The sequence below is a fragment of the Vulpes vulpes genome, chromosome 4 (assembly GCF_048418805.1).
Source record: "Vulpes vulpes isolate BD-2025 chromosome 4, VulVul3, whole genome shotgun sequence".
NCBI classification, from domain to species: Eukaryota; Metazoa; Chordata; class Mammalia; order Carnivora; family Canidae; genus Vulpes; species Vulpes vulpes.
Genome location: NC_132783.1, coordinates 55,959,346 through 55,984,033, shown reverse-complemented (window position 1 = coordinate 55,984,033; position 24,688 = coordinate 55,959,346). Strand labels below are relative to the sequence as shown.

Below are 24,688 nucleotides of genomic sequence, written 5' to 3'. Positions count from 1 at the left end.
ATCTATGTTCATCAAGGACAGTGACCTGTAATTTTCTCTTTCTTTTCTTTTCTCTTTTCTTTTTTTTTTTTTTTTTCTTCTTTCTTTCTGTGTCCTAGTCTGGTTTCGGTATCAGGGTAATGCTGTCCTTGTAAAATGAGTTTAAAATGTTTTCCTCCACTTCAGTTTTTTGGAGGAGTTTGGGAAGGACAGGTGTTAAATCTTTGACTGGTAGTATTCACCAGTGAAGCTGTCTTGTTCCAGATTTTTTTGTTAGGAAGTTTTTGATTACTGATTCAATCTCCTTACTAGTAATCAATCTATTCAGATTTTCTACTTCTTCATGACTCAGTCTTGAAAGTTGACAAATTTCTAGGAATCTATGCATTACTTCTAGGTTGTTGGCATTTACTTTATTCATAGAAGTCTCTTAACAATCCTTTATATTTCTGTGATATCAGTTGTAACTTCTTTTTCATTTCTGATTTTCTTTATTTGAGCCCTGTCTCTTTTTTTCTTGATAAATCTGGGTAAATGTTTATCAATTTTGTTCATCTTTTCAAAGAAACAGTTCTTAGTTTCATTGATCTTTTCTATTATCTTTTTAGTCTCTATTTCATTTATTTCCACTCTGATCTTTATTATCTCTACCCTTCTACTAATTTCAGGCTTTGTTGGTTTTCCTCTTTCTCATTACTTTGGGTGTAAAGTTAAATCTTTTATTTGAGATTTCTCTTGTGCCTTTAGGTGTATACTATGAACCACTCTTTTAGAACTGTTTTTGCTGCATCCTCTAGATTTTGGTATATCTTATTTCTGATTTCTTCTGTCTCTAGGTATTTTTAATTTATTTCTTAAATTTCTTCTATAACCCCACAGTTGTTCGGTAACATGTCGTTGTATCTCGTCATATTTGCAGTTTTTCCAGTTTTCTTCTTATAGCTGACTATTATTCATACCATTGTGGTCAGAAAAGAAGTTTGATATGATTTCAATCTTCTTGAATTTATTGAGATTTGTTTGTGATCTACTATGTAATCCATTCTGGAGAATATTCCACATGCACTTGAAAAGAATATGTATCCCGTTGCTTTGGGGTGGAATGTTTTATAGATAGGTTAAGTCCATTTGGTCTAATGTGTCATTTAAGGCTGATACTTCCTCACTGATTTTCAATCTGAAGTATCCATCCATTGAAATAAGTTGAATGTTAAAATCCCTCACTATTATTGTATTGCTGTCAGTTTCTCCCTTTGGGTCCATTAGTATCTGCTTTACATATTTAGTACTCCAAAATTGGGTGCACATATATTTACACCTGTTTTTTTAATGTTTATTTTATTTATTTATTTGAGAGAGAGAGAGAGCATAAGCACAGAGGGAGAGGGAGAAGCAGACTCCCTGATTAGCAGAGAGCCTAACTCAGGGCTCAATCCCAAGACCCTAAGATCATGGCCTGAGCTGAAGGCAGACACTTAACCAACGGAGCCACCCAGGCACCCTATTTGCACCTGTTTTATCTTCTTGTTGGATTGAGTCCTTTATCAGTATGTAATGTCTTTCTTCATCTTTTATTACAGTTATGTTAGAGTCTATTTTGTTGATATGAGTATAGCTACCTCAACTTTCTTTTTGTTTCCATTTCCATGCAACATCATTTTCTATCCCTTCAATTTCAGTCTGTGTCCTTATATCTGAAGTGAATCTCTTACAGGCAGTATATAAATGCATCTTTTTTCAAATCCATTCAACCACTTTATGTCTTTTGATTGGAGAATTCAGTTCATTTACATTTAAAATAATCATAAATAGGTATGTACTCATTGTGATTTTGTTCATTGTCTTCTTGAAGGGGGGCAGGGTTGGTTTGTAGTTCTCTTTCTTTTCTCTTTTGCTTTGTGGCTTGATGAATTTCTTTAATGTTATGCTTAGATTCCTTTCTTATCTTCTTTTGCATCTTATTTACTTTAAGTTTTTGCTTTGTAGTTACACTGAGGCTCACATACAACATACAGCCTATTTATGTAACAGTCTGTTTTTAAGTTGATAGCAACTTAAATTTGAATAATTCCAAAACTCTATACTTTTACTCCCTTGCCAATTTATGTTTTTTTTTTAAAGATTTATTTATTTATTCAGTCAGAGAGAGCGAGAGAGAGGCAGAGACACAGGCAGAGGGAGAAGCAGGCTCCATGCAGGAGGCCCAATGTGGGACTCGATCCCGGGTCTCCAGGATTACACCCCGGGCTGCAGGCGGCGCTAAACCGCTGCGCCACCAGGGCTGCCCCCAATTTATGTTTTTGATGTCACATTTTACATCTCATTATTGTATGTGTCTCTTCACTGATTATTGTAGTTCTAGTTAATTTTACTACTTTTGTCTTTTAACCTTCTGAAGTAGCTACCACCTCTTCTACATTCTTACCTTTGCCAGTGAGATTTTCACTTTCATATGTTCTCTTGTTATTAATTTTTGCCATTTAATTTTCAGCTTAAAGAAGTCCCTTTATTATTTCTTGTAAGGCCAGTTTGGTAGTAGTGAACTCCTTTAGCTTTTACTTGTCTAAAAAATTCCTTATCTCTCCTTTAAGTCTAAATAATAATCTCGCCATGTAGCATATTTTTGTTTGAAAGCTTTTTTTTTCTTTCAGAACTTTGAAAATATTGTGCCACGCTCTTCTGGCCTGGAAAGTTTCTGTTGATAAATCTACTGATAGTCTTAGGAGTTCCCCTTCTATGAAATAATTTATTTTTCTCTTGGTGCTTTTAAGATTCTCGCTTTAGCTTTTGGCAATTTAATTATGTTACTTGGTGTGGTGCTCTTTGAGTTCATTTTATTTGACATTCTCTGGGCTTCCCGGTCCTGGCTGTCTGTTTCTCTCCCCAGGTGAGGGAAGTTTTCACCATTATTTCTTTAAATAAGCTTTCTGTTTCTTTCTCACTCTCTTCTTCTGGGACCCTTTTATTCTGTCTGATGTTCCCTAGAGGTCCTTTAAGTTATCTTCATTTATTTATTTTTTTTTTCGTTTTGCACCTCTGTCTGGAGGAGTCTATTGCTTTATCTTCCAAGTTGCTGATCCGTTTTTCTACTTCATCCAGTTTGCTATTGAACTCCCCACCCCAACCCCCAGAATATTTTTCAGGTCAATCATGTTCTTCAGCTCTTAATATTGTTTCTACTTTCTTATGTTTTCTATCTCTTTGTTAAAGTCTATGTTTATCCTCTTGAGTTCAGTGAGCATCATTATGACCATTACTTGAATTCTTTACCATTACTTTTGAATTCTTTTGTCTTTTCTTTCATCTAGATCGTATTTCTGTTTCCTTATTTTTTTGACTCTGTGTTTCTGTGTATTTGGCAAAACAGCTACCTCTTTTAGTTGTAATCCTTTTCATTCAACCTTGGGATCCCCAGACATCAGTCTCATTGATTTTCCATCCAGACATTCTGGAGGTTCATCTTTCTGATGCATATCCCAGGCGCCAGGGTGCTTTATGTGCCTATCCGATGAGGCCCTTCCATATTGTGTGTTGCTACAATGAGGGTGGGGGTTTTGCAAGATTATTACTCTGCCTCTCCTACATGCTCAGTCTGGTCCTTTTATCCTCTGTGGTGGTGAACAGTTCATCTTGTTTTAAGATCTTTTCCAGAGGGAAATGATCCATATGTAGGTGTAGACTTGGAAGTCCATAGGAGAAGGTGAGTTCAGGATCTTACTACACTGCCATCTTGGAGCCTGCTCAATCATTGTATCTTTCTGTTATAATAGATAATCTTTATTTCTTCTCTCAGAGGTAGAAAACGTTCATTTATTTCAAATTATTTCCTATTAGATTTTATTTAATGATTCTCAAAAATGACATTGTTGGTTCATCAACCACAGTGAATGAAAAAATACCATAGTAGTGATTAATTCTTTTTGAAGATATTTAAGTATTGCCTGTTTGTTCCCTTGATAGTGAATAAGCAATGAAGCAATCCAAAGAGAAGAAAGAAAATATAAGAACCCAATAATAAATTTAAGGTAAGTGAAACAGTAGAAATGAGACCCCATTTCAAATATAAATACCAGTATACCAACATTTATACTTGAAAAGTAAAATCGTTATTAGACACACAAAATTTTGTAGCAGCACATACAAAAAAAAATTGATGATGAACATCCTTTTTGAAATTGGTTCCTACATGTTTTATTCCTGCTCTAGAGAAAATAAAGCAAAATAAATGAATCATCAGTTTCAGATTGCCTCCCATGTCCAAAGTTCCTAGATACTTCTAGTTTCCAATTTCTCTCAGTCACTATATTCAGGATCGTATAGAACAAAATACACAAATTTGAGTTTTCATGAGCAGAAGAAAGGTCTGTGGATTTTAGAAACATGTATAAGAATGGATCTGTGTTTGATGTAGGAGAGGTGGATAAACTCACCAGTGACAAAAGGCAATTAAAAGGAAATTAAATTAAAGGCTGTAGGTAGAGAGGACAAATTAATACAGGAATAGATCTTCAAAAGAAATAGTATACTATTAACCTAGGTCATGATAAATAAACAAAGGTATCTCAAAGCTAGGCTATTAGGAAGGGACAACTATATTCATGTCCAGAAAGGAATGTGCTGGAATTGTGCTGTCTGTGCACATGGTAGAGTAACAAATTAGAAGATGAGTAAGAGGAATATGCCATCCTTTTTCTGTCCCTTCATCTTGGTCTTTGCCAGCTTAATTCCCTCAGCTATAAACCAAAAGACTAATAATCATCCCAGGAAACTCCAAGGCTAACGTTTTGGAATTCAAGTGTCCTTATTGACAAATGTGCTGATAAATCTATTGTTAAACTGGATTAAAAATTTTCCTCAAGGACATTTATTTATTGAAATCTATTTCAGTTAGTATACCTAAGACCCAAGATGATTTCTGTCTTATACAAGAATAAATAGAGGCCCAAAATGTCCCAAAAATATGCCACAAAATTTTTAGTAAATTTTCAGATATTTCTGGAACAGTCTGTTAACTTCTTAAGAAAAATACTGCTTTGGTCCATTTTTTAATCATTAAGGATCTATTAGCTTCCTTTCACTAGTGCCCTTATTTTCTGTGGCAGCTTTACTTAAAGGAAAATAAAGCAACCTCAATGAGTATGAACTGAAAAGTGCAGGAAAATTTTCTCATGTTCTACAATTTTCCTTTATTGAAAAGTAACCAGAAATCCCTCTGCTTTATCCATCTCCTGTCTCTCCTCCTTTATAAGAATTTTTCTTTTTTTCTTATTTTTTATCACATTTTGAAAGTTGTTTATAAATGCAGTGATCTCCTAACTGTCTTAACTCTCCTAACTCTTCCCATTCTTTACATGGTATACAAGACATCTAGCATAATGCAGAAAATATAAACATATATTGTAATGTAGAAAGGAAATTAAAAGTACTAATATTTAATAAACAAATTAATAACTGGTCTCTCCCAAACACACATTATCCCTCTCTAGCAGTTGGTCTCATATTACCTAGGGTAAAAAATATTTGAAAAGCAAAGGGAAATTTCATAGTTTGAGGGGGATTGACAGAAGCACCCTAAACTACTTTTGCTGAAAATATAGTTCATGTGTATGCTCTAGGAGATTTATAGCATTTATCTTAATAATAGAATCTTTACCAATCTTAGTATAACTACAACAACAAACATCACAAACAACTGCTTAAACAACGCAAATTTATTATGTGACAGTTCTACAGGTCCAAAGCCCTTACATGGGCCTCATCAGGCTAAAGATGTTAGCAGACTGGTTCCTTTCTGGAGGTGCTAGAGGAGAAACCACTTCCATGCTCATTCGCATTTGTTGGGAGATTCCAATATCCTACGGTTGCATGACTCTAATGCAGCCTCTATATTTTTGCTGATTGGAGGCGGACAGCCATTCCCAGTTTCTGGAAGCCAACCCATTCCCTAACTCATGACCTCTTCCTCTATCTTCTATCTTCTTCTATCTTCCTCATCTTCTAAGCCAGCAAAAATAAAGCAAGTCTTTGTCCTGTTTTAAATCTCTTATCTCTCCTTTCCCATTGTATCTCTCTGACCCACTCTTTTACCTTTCTTTTCCACTTTCTAAGAACTCATGTGATTAGATTGATCTCTCCTGGATATCTCAGGATAACCTCCCCATTTTAAGGCCTGTAACTTTAGTCACATCAGCAGTGTCCCTCTTGCCACCTAAGATAACATAGTCAAGGATTCTGGGGATTAGAATCTGGGGACCATTATTTTGCCTACCACTCTAGGAAATTATTTTGTGCCATAAAGAGGTTCATCTCATACCTGCACTACAACAAATAAGTAAAAGTTAAAAATAAGACTTTACCGGCTTAAATATCTTTGAAATGAAAGGTTTGGTCCATTGTTAAAAATGTTAAACTGTTCCATCTTTTGAATAGCAAAAATAATTACTGATTGACTTAGATAATTATTAAGTAAATTTTAATAAAGGCCTTGGTATATTTGATAAATGAAATTTAAATGTTAGTAAATGATTTAGAAGTACACCAATGTTGCATGCACTACTACTATTTGCGTTGACTAAGCATTGAGAGTAAACTTAAAACCAGTTATCAAAATGAGGTGAACTTTAAAATTTATGTCCACACAAAGACCTGTACATGGATGTTTAAAGCAGCTTTATTTATAATTACCAAAACCTGGAAGGAACCAACATAATCTAAAGCAGGTGAATGGATAAATCATGGCATGCCTAGACGTTTCAATGTATGTCTAGGTATGCCAATGATAAAAAGAAATGAGCTATCAATCTCTGAAAAGACATGGAAAAACCTTAAATACATATTACTAAGTCAAAGAAGCCAATTTAAAAAGGCTATATGCTGTTTGATTCCAACTATATGACTTTCTGGAAAAGGCAAATCTATGGAAACAGGAGTTGGGAGTAAGAGGAAGGATGAATATGTGGAATATAGAGGATTTTTAGGGCAGTGGAAATATTCTGTATGATACCTTAATGGATACATATCATTCTACATTAGTCTAAATCCACAGAATGTACACCAAGAATAAATCCTAATGTATACAATGGGCTTTGGTGATTATGATGTATCAATTAGGCTCATCAATTGTAATAAACATACCACTTTTGTGGAGGATGTTGGTGGTGGAGGAGGTTACCCATGTGTGGAGGTAGGAGGAATATGGAAGAATGTGGAAAATTTCTGTACTTTCATCTCAATTTTGCTGTGAACCATTTTGTTCTAAAAAAAAGTCTTTAAAAAAATGAAGTGAACCAGATTTTAAAATTGTTTATGAAATATAAAATAAAAGTTTAAAAAATAATGAACACTGCCACATTCCTGTCATCAAAATTACATTATATCAAATGAATGAAAAAAATGTAAAATATATTTTAAAATAATGTTTATTTCACCTTATGCTCATCTTTTAAGAGTGTTCATGTTTCCAAATGGATATTACTAATGTAGCAGTAGTTTATATAACAAATAAGCATACTGATCTAAGTAAATATCCTCTATAAATATATAAACTATACATATTTATGGTACATGTGCTAAATTTTTACTTATAGGTATGAGTCATCAAGTTGAAAATTACTATGCTAATACATTCATACTAAATACATTTGGTGGCTACACTGCAAGTTAAAACTACATAAAATAAATGCTTATCAATTTGATATTATCACTTTTGCAAGAATTTCACAACAGATAATCAGGTTTTGATTTGTCATCATTTCAAATTGCCACTCAAAAATGTCATAAAAGAATGGCTAGTAAAGGAGCCCAGAATCTTTCCATTTTGGAAACATATAACAGACATTTTTAAAATACCACTTACTAATAGGTAACTGAATTTTAAATATTGAACTTTAAAAGTTATAGGAATGTTTGAGATATCATTTGTGCTTCTTTGGAGTGTAGAGTATTTTATTTGCTGGTTATCTTAAAACATATCCCCTCATTTCTTGCTGCAAAAACATCCAAATAAAATTTTCTAAATGTATTAGCCAAAAAAACCTCTGGTCTTCTTGGTTTCTCCATGGTTGCTGTGTAATGGATACTTTTGGTGAGTAGAAAGACTATTCACCAGCAAAGCTGTACATATTTTTAGTAAATGAATAATGAATTACAAATAATGTTCATAATTTTACTTTTCTTAGCTAGAAGACATTCTTCCCATCTCAAATAGTACTATTTATTTATGTTTATTTGTGGGGGTGTTTGTGGCTAGTTGACATACTCAGTATTATTCCTTTTAAAAATACAAGTTAAGTGAAATAAGCAGAGAAAGACAAATACCATGTGATTCTACTTACATGTGGAATCTAAAACACAAGACAAAGAGACAATCACCAAAAACCAGATTCTTAAATACAGAGAACAAACTGGTGGTTGCCAGAGGGGAGGTGAGACGGGAAATGCGTGAAATAGATAAAAGGGATTAAAAGTACAAACTTCCAGCTATAAAACAAAGAAGTCACAGAGATGAAAAGTACAACATAGGGAATATGGTCAGTAAGATTGTAATAACATTTGGTGACAGATGGTGACTATACATATCATGATAAGCAGGGTAATGTATACAATTATTAAATATGCTATATACCTGAAACTAACAAAACACTGCATGTTAATTATACTTCAATAAATAAATATATATGCTAACATATATATGTATGTTAAATCCATTTCACTTACCAAACTATTCCCTGAGCCCCAGAGCCAATAGGCTTTAAATTCTGGTAGCGCTTGAGAACTGTGAAGGTTGAGTCTCCCACTTCCACACTGTAAAACTGGTTGTCAACTTTGCTTTTGCTCATGTTGTAATGTTTGGCAATATATGACACATCCACTTGTTTATCGAATCCCTGAGAAAATAACAACAACAACAACAAATAAACCATGAGAAAACGAACAACCAGACTGATAAAGAGACATAGAAAAGTCTGTTCTTCTAATGATTACTAATTCAGTCATCTATCATCATTATATAAACTGTATTTCATATAAAAAATATGTATTAGTCCATGTAAGATAATCTGGAGTAAAAGGACTCAGAAAACATACATAGAATAACTTATTTTCAGCATTAAAACTATTATTATTAAAACTAATAGTTTTAATGCTGAAAATAAATTATGTAGATTAGATTTACATAATCTTTTCTGAAATGTCTCATTAAAACCATTTAATTATTTATGAAGCAAAAAAAAAAATTTCATGAAGCAAATAGCTACCAAACATATACTAGATCCATTGACTATTCTAGAAACTTCAGAGGTAATTCCTGATCATCCATTAAAACAGCCATATGAGAAAGGATAAGAGATTGTATCCATATCCCTTTCTCAGAAAAAAAAAAAAAATGAGATGCAAAATAATGTATCTTTAATTGTTTAATTAGGTAAATTTGATTTTAATAGTGTTGCCTTCATTTGTTCTCAATAATACCAAAAATGTTATTATCCTACATTAAACATTGAACAATTTTAGCCCAAATTAACATTATTCTAAAATCCCACATGATATCTTTTTATCCTTTGCAAGTTTGGATTTAAATATCTTTTTTTAAAAAGATTTTATTTATTTATTCATGAGAAACACAGAGAGGAGAGAGACAGGCAGAGAAAGAAGCAGCTCCATGCAGGGAGCCCGACATGGGACTCGATCCCGAGTCTCCAGGATCCGCTCTGAGCTGAAGCCACCCAGGCTGCCCCTGGATTTAAATATCTTGATTGTGTATCTTTTGTTTATCTTTAGAAGTTCTTCTACTTTTTAATATTTATTTTTTTTACTTCATAATATTTAGCAATTAAAGAAACTGTCCTTGAAATTTTGAATCATGATATATGAATATACATAATATAAATACCCATTATCCATAATTATTGTTTACCCATAAATAAACATATTGCATTTTGTGACAGTAAGTAGTTTCAATTCTATAGCTACAAAGGACTGTATAGAATGTTGTCTAGACTGTTTGTTATGGCACACACTGTTGGATGCCTGCCCAATAGTCATCCCCTCTCCTTTTTGCTGATTTTGTTCAAGCTTTGAGCACTCTCATGTCCATGGGTTCCTTCCCAACCCCAAAACTTGAAAAGGAAATAGTCTAAATAAATGGTTCTCTTTAGAAGTGTCATTAACATTGGTGGACATTTGGGAGATTTGTGGACATTTTTGGTATACCATATGGTAGGAGATGTGGCTTGTATTTAGTTGGCTTATCAAACAGTGCTGGTTATCCTGCAATGAGTGGGACATTCATGAATAATTTCTTATACAGTGAATAATTTCTTACATACCTCATGACTTTTGAGTTATGCCAAAGGTTTAATTAGTAAACAAAAGAAAACAGAAACCCTGCCTTTAATGTTCTGAGCGCAGAATCTAAACTAAAGGATTTTTGTATGGTTTGAGTACAAACTGACTTCTGAAAAAAAGAAAAAAAAAACTGACTTCTGAAAATCTGATTCTCACATAATTTGAAAAAAATTTAGATCTCCTTAGGCTCTGAACCTCTGGTTGGTTATTAAACCATTGTCCTTAGAAATTTTTGGCATTTCATTTATAAAAACCAAACCAAAACAAACAGAAATAGAAATACAAACTAATTGGTCTTTCCATACTCTCGGAAAGGGAGACAGGCAGCACCAAATAATATAAATGAGGAGGATACATTGGGGACTATATGGACATGAGTGGCCAAACCTTCGAATCTAGTGGGCGGACCTTACAGACCCCATACAGAATGAAAGCGGAATGCACGTGACCGGAACCAGCCTATTACTGGAAGACATAAGGTGGCTGCAATCCAGCAAATGCACACAGACCTCAAAGAACAAAGTGGACTGAAGTTGGGGAATCCAGCTTGGTTGCAAAAATGACCAAAAATCCAGTATTTTATGAGTACAATAAGGAGAGGTGTGAAATGCAAGAGATAGTCCCTGAGGCATGGAACAGGAAATTAAACAAGACTATTAAAAAACAGAATTGGGGCGCCTGGGTGGTGCAGTAGGCTGAGCATCAACTTTTGGTTTGGGCTGAGGTCTGACCTAAGGATTGAGAGATGGAGCCGGGTGGCCTCTGGGCTCAGCAGAGTCCTCATCAGACTCTCCCTGTACCTCTGTCCACTCACCGCCCCACCCCAACCCTCATGCATGTGTTCACTCGTTCTCTCTTTCTTTCTCTCAAAATAAAATAAATCAAAAAAAACACAAAAAAACTACAGGGCATTGTAAGTCTATTCAGGGATACTAAACAGGATTTAGAATTTAAACAATGACTGTGGACTACAAGAAAGAAGAACATTAGTATTTGAACAATCCTTGATTTCAACAGCAGAATCAGGAACTTCTCTCTGCACCATACTCCATTTCTACTCTAGGCGTTTTTGGTCTATCAGCAGACTAAACTTATTAACATTCTTTTTGCTTCTTCTTAACTTTGGAAGGTAAAAAAAGAACCCCCAAAATTTAATAAATATAAAAACAACAAACAAACAAAAATAACTGGAGCTAGATTACCAGTCAATTCCTTTGCCAAGGTTAATTTGGGATGGATGAAGTACCTGATTTCATTTGTCATGTTCTGATCCTTTTTTACATCCTTTGATGTTCTCATTTCTAACCACCCACAAAATTCTTAGCACACGCTAGCTTCATCAAACCTACATAATCTACTTCTCCCCACGCTTACTCTCTTCATCTCTGAAATGTTGCTCATTCCAACTGTCCTGCATATATGAATACTAATCGTATGTAATGTTTTATGTTCCAGACCCCTAACTTAATGCTGTATCTTAGTACCACCCTATTCCTTCAGACTTGCCTGTGGCTTTTCTAGCTGTGGTTTCAGTCTTTATATTATACTTGAGTCCACCATGCTCCTCTTCCAACATTCTAATGTATATTCAAAGAAATCAAGGGAATTTAATAATTCGTGGAACATCTTTTTCAGACTAACCTTAAGACATATTCTATTCAACATTTACAATTATTTATTTTTTTTAAAGATTTTATATATTTATTTATTCATGAGAGACACAGAGTGAGAGAGGCAGAGACATAGGTGGGGGGGGGGGGGGAAGCAGGCTCCCTGTAGGGATCTTCATGTGGAACTCGATCCTGGGACCCCAGGCTCACGACCTGAGCCAAAGGCAGTTGCTCTACCACTGAGCCACTATTTACAATCATTTAATCCAACAAATACTGATAACTGACATATTATGTGCCAGACACTGTGTTTGTTTGGCACTGGAGACAGAACAAAAAGATAAGGTCTCTGTCTAGATGGAGGCAGCCAAATAAGCAAGTATTAAAATATGGATGATATATTCTATAGTAGAATAAAGAAAAGGTGTTGGAAGCAAAAAAGAATAGCAACTAATTGCTTGCATTCATTCATTTTTATTAATTCCTTCATTTACTATGTAAAAAACTACTAGATGCCAACCCACAGGTATAAAATTGGTAATGTTTGAGAGGAGACTTGACCAGTGTTCACCCTGGCTAACAGTATTCCTGGACCTCTCCTCTAACTGGTTCTCAAAAGGAAATGTGCACCTGGAGCACCTGAGGAGCTTGACAAAAGGCAAGTCATTACCATATCACCCTAAAGATTGGGATTTAGGCCATCATCATTTCATCCTGATGACTGGAAGATTACTAGGCAATCCAGGTGGTTTTGATTTGAGGATTTGAGACTCCGACTATGAGAAAGACAGCATTAAAATAGTCATTCTCAGGACTCCTGGGTAGCTCAGCAGTTGAGCCTCTGCCTTCGGCTCAAGGCGTGATCCCGGGGTCCTGGGATCAAGTTCCGCACCGGCCTCCTTGCAAGGAGGCTGCTTCTCCCTCTGCCTGTGTCTCTGCCTCTCTCTCTCTCTGTGTATGTGTGTGTGTGTGTTTCTCATGAATAAATAAATAAAATCTTTAAAAAAAAAAAAAACAGTCATTCTCATATTCTCATCAAGTGCTTCCTGGAGTATCAACATCACCTGAAAACCTGTTAGAAATGAAAGTGCTCACTCCCACTCCATACCTACTGAAGCAGAAACTCTGTGGGCAAGGCCCAATAATCTGTTTCAATAAGCCCTCTAAGTATTCTGATGTATGTTAAGAACAACACACTATAGGGGAAGGATCATCTGAAATGGAACTTACACCTCTGCCTGAGATATTTGAAAAGTAAAACAATATTTCTATATCTGCCTCAGGGAACACATTTTGTGTCTTTATGGATTGCCAAATTCCATTTCTCATGGCACACAAAAAGTAGAAACCGGAGTTCTAGTTAGGACAAGGATTACCCCTCACCTGAGATTCAAGTATTTGAAAGAGCCCCACTTCCCCAGACTCAAGGACTTAACAAAGTCCTGGTATTGTGACAGGTCAACATTTGGCCAAGTGTTATAATGGAGTAACTATATCATTGCATCTCAGCAATTGTTCACACTCCTGAGAAGTGCTCAGTAATTTTTGCCAGTGCATACTGATAACAGAATTTTTCATATAATGGGAAAGCTATATATGGACTTGGTAGTTTGATAGAAATGGTTAAAACAATCATAGAGTTTATACCAACAGCAAAATTCCAGTAAGAAGAGAATTCCCAGTCAAAAAGTGACAAATAAAAAAGCTATTCAAATGAAGTATCTAATGCCTTGACACATTTTCTAAAATAAAATTACTTAGTGATCTTTTATCTCCATTTTAAAGTATATAATATCTCACATACGTTGAAAATTATCATTGTAAATAAAGTTTATGAATTCACACATACATGTACACACACACGTTTCTTTTCAACTATCCTCTCTATACCTAACTTTGAATTAAACTTTACATAAAACCTAAAAGTTAGAAAACACATCCTTGAAAGTACCTGAAATAATTGGGAAAAGGCTATTTTTTAAATATTTATTTATTTATTTATTTATTTATTTGGGAGGGGGAGCACCAGTAGGGTGGGAAGGGGCAAAGGAAGGGGAGTAAGAGAATCCCAAGAAGGCTCCATGCCTAGAGTGGAGCCTAATGGGCTTGATCTCACAACCTTGAGATCATGACCTGAGCCAAAATCAAGAACTGGAGGCTTAATCGACTGAGCCACCCAGGTACCCCTTGGGAAAAGGCTATTTTAATCATTAAATAGTAAGATAGAAAGAAGCACTGGACATTTTCTTGGTTTGATGTCATAACCAAAAATTTGATGGCAAATATGTTGTGTTGAAAAGCTTCCCTTAGATCTCATCTGTGCCCCAAACTTACAAATCCAAATTACATTTCAAAAAACTTAGAACATATTTAATACAATATATTTTATTCTGTATTTCCATGTGGTCTTTTTTATTATGATTATAAAGTTCAAATGTAAACTTCTCTCTTTAAATGTTCCTATGGGGGAATCCTTGGGTGGCTCAGTGGTTTAGCACCTGCCTTCGGCCCAGGGCATGATTCTGGAGTCCTGGGATCGGGTCCCACATCAGGCTCCCTGCATGGAGCCTCCTTCTCCCTCTGCCTATGTCTCTGACTCTCTCTCTCTCTCTCTCTCTCTCTGTCTCTCATGAATAAATAAATAAAATCTTTAAAAATAAATAAAAGAAATAAAATAAAATGTACCTATGAAAGTATGCCATTAAAGTATCCTATAAAAAATTATCAATGCTAAAAAGATTTTTCTCCAGTTATGTGTTTTAGCATATTCTTAGTTCAGTCACCAAACTGATGAGCTGAACCCAAAAAAGGAAGAACCAAAATTTCACATTGGGACAGCATGACTGGCCAATAGCATAAGGGAGAGTTTTTAGTATATGTGCTGCAGAAGCAAGCACTAGGGAGAGTTTTAAAATGGATCAGAACTCCCAGAGGAGCTTGAAAAAAACAGATTCCTGAGCCCTACTGAAAAGTTTCTGATTCAACATGACTATTGTAAGGCCAAGAGTTCATATTCTTTGAGTGTACAACTTCTTGGCGATATGACCACTATATTAGAAAATAGTAGATGTAAGAGACATGAGACATCGCCACTAAAAGAGAGCTAGTTGGAGAGGCAAAAGCTAGAAACAATGCAGGTCAAACCAAGTAAATAAAAGATGTGGAATCAGAAATGTCACAGTGGCTGTCTATGGTATCAGCACCTCATTAGCAGTCCCAGATGTCATATTCCCAGGGAAATGTTTCCCTCTCTCATAGGTATAATATAGGTCCAACTAATGTTCTTTCAATTAGTTTATGAAAATAAACATTCCATCATCAATTTATATTGAATTTATACTAAAACACAAAGGTATTCATAAATGCTCACCAAAATGGAAGTCTCTTTCCAGAGAAGAAATTATGTTAATTATAAATACATAACATTATATTAAAAAATTATAAACCACCACAGTGGCAACTTATGAAAATCAATATGGTTCAAAATAATAATAGATTTAGAGTAGTTTATTAATGATTCACATTATTTTTGAAATAACTAATTCCTCCACTGAATATTAATCTCATGTTTAATGAATCAACATTTCTATGTGGATATGAGAATTTTTTTACAAAAACTCAAAGCAAACCTATTTCCTCCCTGTCCCCCATCTGCCAAAAAATTTTAAAGCTAAATTAAAAGAAGCCGTTATTGCTGTTGGCAGTTGGGTAGGCAGTTTGTTAGAGAAGATATCTGAGTATAATCTGTTCCATGACAAGACTTCATGTTACGCAGATTGGTAAGAAAGGACCAATTAGCTGCTAGCCTATAGCGATGGAATTTTGTGAAGAAAAACATTCTACATTACTGATCTTATTGTGTAGGTGTCCAAAGTCTTGATTGCATTATTCTCAAATTTAATAACCTATATGTCACAAGTACTCCTTCCCCATTTTCATTTGTGCATGACTGTCCTATGTTACTGCTAGTCAGTATCTGAGCAGGAGACATTAAGGTTTAGAAATTTTTAGAGGTTAAGTTTCCTTAGTTTCCTTTGAATGATATAGCTGGAAATAGTACCAAGCCAGTAGTTAACAGCTGTGAAACCTTAAGCAAGTCGTTTTATTCTTTCATTCATTTATTATATATGTTCTGCGTGGTTCCAAAAAGGATTTATGCAGAACACCATCAAAGATATGGGAATAAAAAAAAAACATTAAATCCAGTTTAGGAACAGATCTCAAATAAAGCAGGCTGGAAGATGACAGTTTTACCAGAAGGCTTACACTACAAATATCTACTACCTTGAGCACAAAACAATGTCATTCTTCCACCAAACCAAAAGGAAAAAATAATGACAACAACAACAAAACACAATGAATGGCAAGTTTTGATTCATTAATCTCATAGAATATATCATACCAGTTCACAGGAAAGATATAATTTCTCAAGTACTTAACTTCAGGAAGAATATATTTAATAGTTTTTTATATAATAACTTTGAGAATCAAATATCAGGCAGTCAATACAATATTGTTAATCAAAGACATAAAAATATATTTCATATGATTTATGTGACATCAGCTTTCAATAATTCAACAGGAGAAAGAAAGGTAAAGCAGTATTAATGGCTTATCTACTAAAGGTGAACTTCATATTCTGTTAAATACTATATTTAACACTAACTACAGGTGAAAAGAGTGGCATACAGAGTTGTTCATTGGCTCACAGTCTTAGAACCATTAATTAGTGGTGTCAATAAATATAAATTAAAGTTTATTCAATTCCAAAATGTGTGCTCTTATTTTTTTTTTTTTACTAATCCATTCACTAGGTGAGCTAAAAGAATTTAGAACAATTACATGGTTTTCTTATGATAAGGTGGGCTATAGGAATAGGGCTTAGAAAATCAAGAGAAACTGATTAATAGCATGCCCTTCCCTTATATTTATCAGTTGTCTCAGACTGGAGTTTGAACTTAACTGAACATTACATAATTTAGGGTTGAAGTAGACAGTGCTGGTGAGGGAAAGCTGGACTTTCAGAACTGCTTTAAAAGTTTTAAGGTCTGATGCATTCAGTTGTTAAATATATATTGATCACCTACTATATGCCAGGCCTATTGAAGATGCTATGGATACAACATTGATCTATCTCAATACGATAGCCAAGATAAGTTAGCTACAAAATGCATCTCTAGAAAATTAACTGGCCAATCTGTTGGATATTATTTTAGTATTGCTATTTGGATACTGAAAAGTAACTGCCAAAAGGTGGTGATTGTGCTTTTGGCACAAATAATATTGAGCTATTCATTCTCATAGTTATGACTAGAATTTTGAGTTGTTTCATGATGCTATTCCAAGACGGCTATTTAAAGTCAGCAGAAACCATACCTCCTATTCCATTTGTAATGGCAAAAAAAGGCATGTGCTCAATCCATTTTAAATCTGAATCAAATTATTTACGTATGAGTTTTAAAGGAGGAGATTTGAGACAATACTTAATGATAGTTAGGATTAGATCTTTTTCTGTCAAGAGCATATTTTCTCCACTCTGTTTCTTAAAGTGTTACTTTCTAAGGAGGATTACAGCCTGAAATGTATATGACTTTTATATTGGTTGCCCAGAGTTGGATACTCTGTGGACTCAATGGCTTATAACAAATCAATAATGAAATAATAACTTTAAGACTTAAATTGTTTAACCATTATTTTCAATTATGTGAAAAAAACACATGGCAGTAATCAAAAATAGAGCAGGCATGGCTTCTGCCTCCTGCTATTTATATATGAAGGAAGAAAGCTAGTACTGCTTCAAAGCCTACTATGCATCAAGCTAGTATTAGGACCAGACACTGTGCTGGGTTATAATAAATCATTTCACATAAGACCTCATATTGTCATTTTTCCAATTGAGAAATCCTAGACTGAGAATTTCAACAAAGAATAAAAATCCGGTTTTTATCTTAGAGTCCTGACTGTAAGTCTTGGTCAAGCTTTTTTACAATCTTACACTCAAGTGTATTTATTTGTAGAATGACACCAATAATCTGCTTCTTTTCATTAGTGAGAAGATTAAATGACATAATCTATATAAAGCTCTTAGTATAGTATAAGCTTATAAAAAAAACCCTTAATGGTTTATTATTATTATTATTACTACTATAATTATTATTGAGAAGTTAGAAAGCCCTTTAAAGACACATAGCTAATTAGCAGTTTTAGAATACTTTTAACAAAAAATGGGCTTGAACTGTAGTGCTACTCCAAGACACTATGATATTGCTATACAGTTAATATGTAACCAATAGGTTTAAGAATGGTCAGGTAATAGAATATTTTTCTGTGTTATCATTTGTGGCAAAAACATTGTTCCATGAATATTCCTGTGCTCCAATACATTCTATGCCTTCCTCTGTAGTTCTGTTGGAGCCACGTGATGAATTCTGGCCTGTAAACTACAGTAGAAATGGCAAGGGTTAGCTAAATGCAGGGACATTCGGAGAATGTGCCACCACAATCCATCTCTTTCCACACTCTGATGTCTTAGTTGGCACATCACAAGATGGCAAGAGCCTAAATTCATAAGTCACAAGGTGGCTGAAGCCAAAATTCCTGAGTCACCAGATAGGGAAGAGCCCTTTGCTGACCTGTTCTAGACATTGTATAAAAAGAAATAAACTTTTGCTCTGATAAGTCCCTGAGACTTGAGGTCTATTACTGCAGTATATTCTTCATTCAACAAATACTTATTTTCGTCTTACAATGTGTCAGAAAATGTTCTAAGTATCAAGAATATAAGGTTCCTGTCCTCAAAAAGCTTAATATTAAATTCTTCCTTACGAATCAAACTTGGAATTCTGATTTCATTGCCACAATGATCTAACCTACTAAACTAATGACACAGAATTTTACAATTCTTATTTACATATTTCCAGCTTGTCTATGATAAAGAAAAAAGTATAAAATAGGCAATAATAAGTGGTATTATAGAATCAAGACAGGAGGAACGCCTGGGTGGCTCAGCAGTTGAGTGTCTGCCTTTGGCTCAGGGCGTGATCCTGGTCCCGGGATCGAGTCCCGAGTCGGGCTTCCTGCGTGGAGCCTTGCTTCTCCCTCTGCCTGTGTATCACCATCTTTCTCTCTGTGTTTCTCATGAATAAATAAATAAAATATTTAAAAAAAAATAATTAAGACAGGAAAAATTTTCCAGGTTAATAAATAATAGTTCATTTTTCAAGAAACTCTTTCTCAGGGTAGGAGTAAGAAGAGGCTATACTCCCTTAGAAGGACAGTAAAAAATCATTTAGGAATCCAAACATTTACAAGTTATCTAAATTTCACTGAGTTATCTATAAAACAATATCTGAAAAAAAAACAATATCTGTATTTTTTAGAAGAGGAAATTAGAGTTTATAAAATGATATATTTAAAAATGGACACTAGAACCATTTTCATATATGTAACAAAGAGCAATATTCTTAAATCCAAATGATATATATATGATTCTCCCAATGCACAATTATAAAAAGATCTAATCAGTACCTAAATCTAGTAGTTCCATATTCTCCAAAGCTGGGTTTTCATCTATTTAGATATGTACTTTTGTAACTACCTTAAGCTTTTCTGGAATGAGTTAGAGATGTATAGGGTATATAATCAAATAAATATTCACCTTTAGAGAAGATGAATGAAAGAAGAGTTAAATGACACATTCCAGATTGGAACTGGTTTTATAATTCATGATCTAAGTTAGCATTATTCTTCTTAACCTACTGAAAAATCCAGGCTTTGTTTATCATGTACCCCAACCTCAGATAATACCTGTACAGAAAAGCAAAATTATCACTTAATGTATTATCCAAACTCTCATATAGAATTAAAATAGTGTATTTAAGGAATGATTGATTACTTAAGAACACTATATAGATCAAAATAGAATACCGCGTTGATGCTTTTCTTGCAGAGCATGATTTATTGTACACTGAAAACCACAGATAATTCTGGGATACTTTATAGCACAAATATTTTTAAAGATGTAGGCAATAAGTTCATTTAACCTGATTAATACTTCAGTCATAATTGAACTTACAGTACTAAGTTACATTTATATTCAGGTTAAGATCATTCAATAAGAAGTCAAGTTCAATATTTTTGTGCCTCAAGCAAACTAAACACATACCCACAATCAATCAATACAGGAAAGTTCATCATTACAGAACCAAATCTTAAGATATTTACCTTTTTTTTAATCTTTGTAGCATAATTGAATCTATTCATTAACTCAGATAATTAATAAATCATTAGAAAAAAAAAAAACCCTGTCCAAGGTATAAGACAGAAATTTAACACTAAATTTATTCTATTGAAATTTGCTGCAGCCATTGTCACATGTGGGCATATGGAAAAAAAAAAGCTATTGTTAAGCATCATGAAACGTTCATTCATAAAAATAAATATGTTAGTTATCCTCAGAGTATAGATATCTTAGTGATTTACTTCATGATTCAAGATGTACCATGTTTTTACAATAATTACAGCAATTACATTGTTTGCTATGTCTTTAACAATTTGCCTATGGACAGTCCATGTGCTAAGGCATATATATTGGGATTTTTTTTAATGTATGCAAAATTAAATGCAATGTATAAAAGCAGATAAAGAAGAGTTCCTCAAATAATACACAGGAAAAAAAATCTTAAAAGGAGAAACTAAGGTAAAAAAATTTCTTTCCCTATTACATGAAAAACTAAAATAATAAAGGAAAAATTTATCAGTTTTTATACCTCAAAATCATAGCCATTCATTTATGACATACCAAGAACTTTAAATATACCAATGCTCAAACTACTGATTCCCTTAAACTATATTTCTAGGAAGTCAGTGTCTAAATTGATGTTTTGAAGTGGCAGACAATCTCCCCCAAAGTCTAAAATATACAAACAATGCCATTTATTTCACAGGACACCAAAAATGGTTTTTAGTTTGGTTTAATGGTTCTTTTGCATTGTCCCATCAAAATATCTTTTCCTTTGTTGCTCTATTCCTCTATGTTAGTATTAAAGTCTTTCAATCTAAGATGGCCATCTAAGTGTAAAAATTTTAACCAGATGATTTCACTTTCTTTGAAACAGAAACACCATAACCCTATTAAATGGTATAGAGTTGAGCAAATCAAGTTACTTCAAATTCAATACGCCTGAAAACCGAAGAACTGTTGTTTGTTGTTTGTTTGTTTAAACCATATAACCCTGGCATCTGGTTTAATGATATTTTTTAAATGTACTAAGTACTATGATCTGAACATATCACTTAAAACTAAACCATTCCATGGGCATTCCAGAATACCTATCTTTAGGTTTAATTATTTCCATATTTATAAAAAGCTCTAAAAAGTGAATGCAGCCCATAAAATATTTGTTAACATCCTGAAATTTCTAAAGATCAAAGGAGGAAAACATCTGAATACTAAAAAATAATAAATTAGAAGTGGTCAGCAATTTTGCTAAGAGTAAATTTTCATCATCTGTAGCTAAGAAAATTATTACATATACACATAATGCTTTTATTATACAGACATTAGAGAAATAAAATAAAATGTAATTAATTAGTCAAGTTGTCCAGCAGTATTTTATGTCTGTTTACAAAAAACATGTTTTAACTAGAAAAAAAATTAACATTCTCAGTCTCAGCCAACATGTCTAATAAGGTTTATACCAAAAAACAGTAGAGCTCAAAAAGACAGTGAAGAACAATTTGATGATAACAACCTCACAATGAAACTATTTTTGTCATATCCTCAGTAATATTTTCGATTTTATATATCACAAACATCTTTTGGAATTTATATAAAAGTTCTTTTTTTTCTACCAGTGACCAATAGAATCTTAAGCTTCTTTGCATTTAATCATAGTCTGTTAGTTATTGTTATATTTAACTGCTACTCACTTCAGTAAAAACACTGAGAACTAGTAGAAGATTTCAAAAAGTTCCTAACAGGACTGGAGAAAGACCTTCCAGTATAATAGTTGAGATTTCCAACTCCAGAAAAAAATATAATTGGATTATATCTTTGATAATTAATACTGTTGTGAAGATTAAATGAGGTAAAATCTTAATAAAGTCTTCTTCAATAACTATCAGGGTTTTGGTTTTTTTCTGACTCATTCTTTAGCACATAGCTATTGCCTAGCTTTTTAACTCAGAGGAATAGGTTTTCAAGTTATAAGCCCAGCCACTGTCTAGCATGCTTTAGACTAGACAGTGTGTTCTTTGAGGACAGTAACCATATCATTCATCCTGTGTCCCTAGTTTTTACAAGTTGCAGGTTTATATTATAGGTACTCAGTTAAGATGTGTTGTATACATATATGATAGAATCAATCAATAATTAATTAGTCAGTACATAAATATCTCCTTGCATAAAAAATGTAAGGACACAGAAAGAGTTTTGTTGTCATAGCCAGAAAGAACCTCAATAGATTCAATCTCTTTATTTCTAGTTCTACTTAAATTTATAATTCTTGATTCATTAATTTGAACTCTCTGCGAAAATACAAAATTAAGAAAACATTTTAAATGACTCATAACCAGCACAAGCATCAGTAACATTTAGAGAGGACAGTAAGTTAATAACGTTTAGATAATTGTTTGGTTGACACTGATTTGTAATAGCAAAATAACCAAAATGCAATTAAATCTATTAATGTACACTTATAAAATGTTAGATGCTGAGCAATTGACTTGATTTTGAAAAGCAAGTAAACGAATTTCTACTTGGGAAATGGTGTTTCTCTATTAAGTTTTATTTACACTCTTATATTCAAGTTTTATTTACACTCTTATATTCAAGGCATTTATTGAACATCTACAGAATTAAGGTAGATCTCTGGACTTGGAAATCAAAGATGAGGTTGCCCTGGTCCTGGCCCCGAGGGAGTCACCATTAAGAGGGGAAAACACAAGCCTGTACAACTAATGGTCACGCATTCAGGATGTAATAAATGCTATAGATACCCATGGACATGCATGCGCTTTCCAAAACACATTTCTGTGTGTATATATTCCTTGGTTAAAATCCTGACTCAACTATTCAGTACAACAGAGTTCCAAAAATAGCACTTTTTACAGATCTTTTAATAATTTGAAAAAATGAAATTAAACAGCTCTGTGATTCTCTGTTGAATTGAGAAAAGAAAGCTAAGAAGGCCTACCTCTTTCTCAGGAGGATCCAGAGTGTTTGCACTTCAATTCCCTATCAGTCTATATTTTTAAAGGATTCATAATAGTCCAAACTAAAGATTATTCTTTTATTGTCTAACATTACAAAGACAAATTTCTCCCCAGAATATAATGAGAGACCTCTTGCCTGCAAAAAGTGCTTGTTGGAATTTAAAAAGAAAAGAAAAGAAAATTTAATAGTAGCTAAAAAATTCAATGATTCCCATGTTCTTCATATGATTCAACTAAAAAATAAGATTAACACTATTACAGATAATGTACATATTCCCTGTTGATAACTATCTGGGCAATTTTGTTCTCTATATTTTCTGTAACTTCTTATTGATAACAAATGAACAAAATTGGAAATATAACATAATATAAAAAAAAAAACACAGATTAAGGCTCAAGAGACCTGGATTCTGAAAATACTTCATCACTTGACAAGTTACTTAAGATCTTTGTTCATTGTCTGTCTGGCAGGAAGTTGGGAGTGACCTAACCCTGCTGGTGGGTAAACACCACAGCATACCAAGAATGTGTGAGATGTCTCATGAAATAAGAAGCTTCCAAAAAACATAGTTTGAAAGTAAATCCCAGTAGATAACTCTGCCTCTAAAAAATGAATACACTCTTTTCTCTAAATCGCTAGAGCAGTAAAGCAGGCAGAGCTACAGAAAAGAAAAGTAAATAAATAAACATTATCAAATGAAAATTCTACATGGAAAGTAAATAAAATGCTCTGAGTCATGACCAGCAACATTCTGCTTGCTATATTTTTAGATTTTTTTGAAGTTATCAAATATGAATGTATCTAGATACCAAAAGCTCATAGTAAGCAGAAAAAGATTCAACATTAATAAAGTTCATGCTTCACTTCTCTTTATTCCTTTGCTTTCAAAGAACTCTTACTAGAAATAGACATCCTGCATCTGCACCAAAATATTGGGAACCGATATAAAAAATAACTTCAACCCACACAAAGACTCTGGATTTAAAAATATAGCATAAGTTTTAAGACCTTTTTTACTGATAATTTTTGAAGTTCAGATTTAATCTTGAGATATGTAAATCTTGAATTAGTTCTTGTGGTTTGTTTTATAAAGTTAATGCCTATAGTAAATAGGCTCATGGAAGCTAATGAAATAGCATGCAGTCATATAGCTTGCAAGTGGTAGGGCCCAGATATTCTACCCCAAAATTCAAGCCTGCTCATTTCAACCAAAGAGCAGTCATAGTTGCAAACCAAACATGTTGCCATTCATTGATTCATTACACAAATATTCAGGGAGAGCCCATGCCATACTATGTGCAGAAGAGACAAAATTCCAATAGTGTGTTGGGTAAATATTCAACAACTGCAGGGAGGGAGGAGACTAACTGTATTAATTGCTTATTTACATAATGTACATACTCCTATAATAACAGACTTCGATCTACCAGCCTCTTTTCACTGAACTTTGAGTTGGGGAGAGAGGTGCAAAATCAACTCTTGTGAGCCTGTGTGAGCTGGCTCCAGCACACCACTGCAAAAAATTCCTGCCCATGTGAGA

At 33.7% G+C, this 24,688-nt stretch overlaps 1 protein-coding gene across 50 annotated transcripts in view; it reads right to left on the bottom strand.

The window, feature by feature from the left end:
- The window catches only part of MAPK10 (mitogen-activated protein kinase 10), a 299,098-nt gene that overhangs the window by 119,734 nt on the left and 154,676 nt on the right, over window positions 1–24,688 (bottom strand). For 43 of the 50 annotated variants that reach the window (XM_072755734.1, XM_025998146.2, XM_072755744.1 and 40 more), the window contains one exon: window positions 8,695–8,864. In XM_072755734.1, the coding sequence (XP_072611835.1) occupies window positions 8,695–8,816 (122 nt within the window). In that variant the 5' untranslated portion in view covers window positions 8,817–8,864. Of the gene's footprint in view, window positions 1–8,694; window positions 8,865–19,590; window positions 19,740–24,688 lie in introns of all 50 variants that reach the window. The other 7 variants (XM_072755738.1, XM_072755715.1, XM_072755723.1 and 4 more) reach the window with 1 other exon arrangement.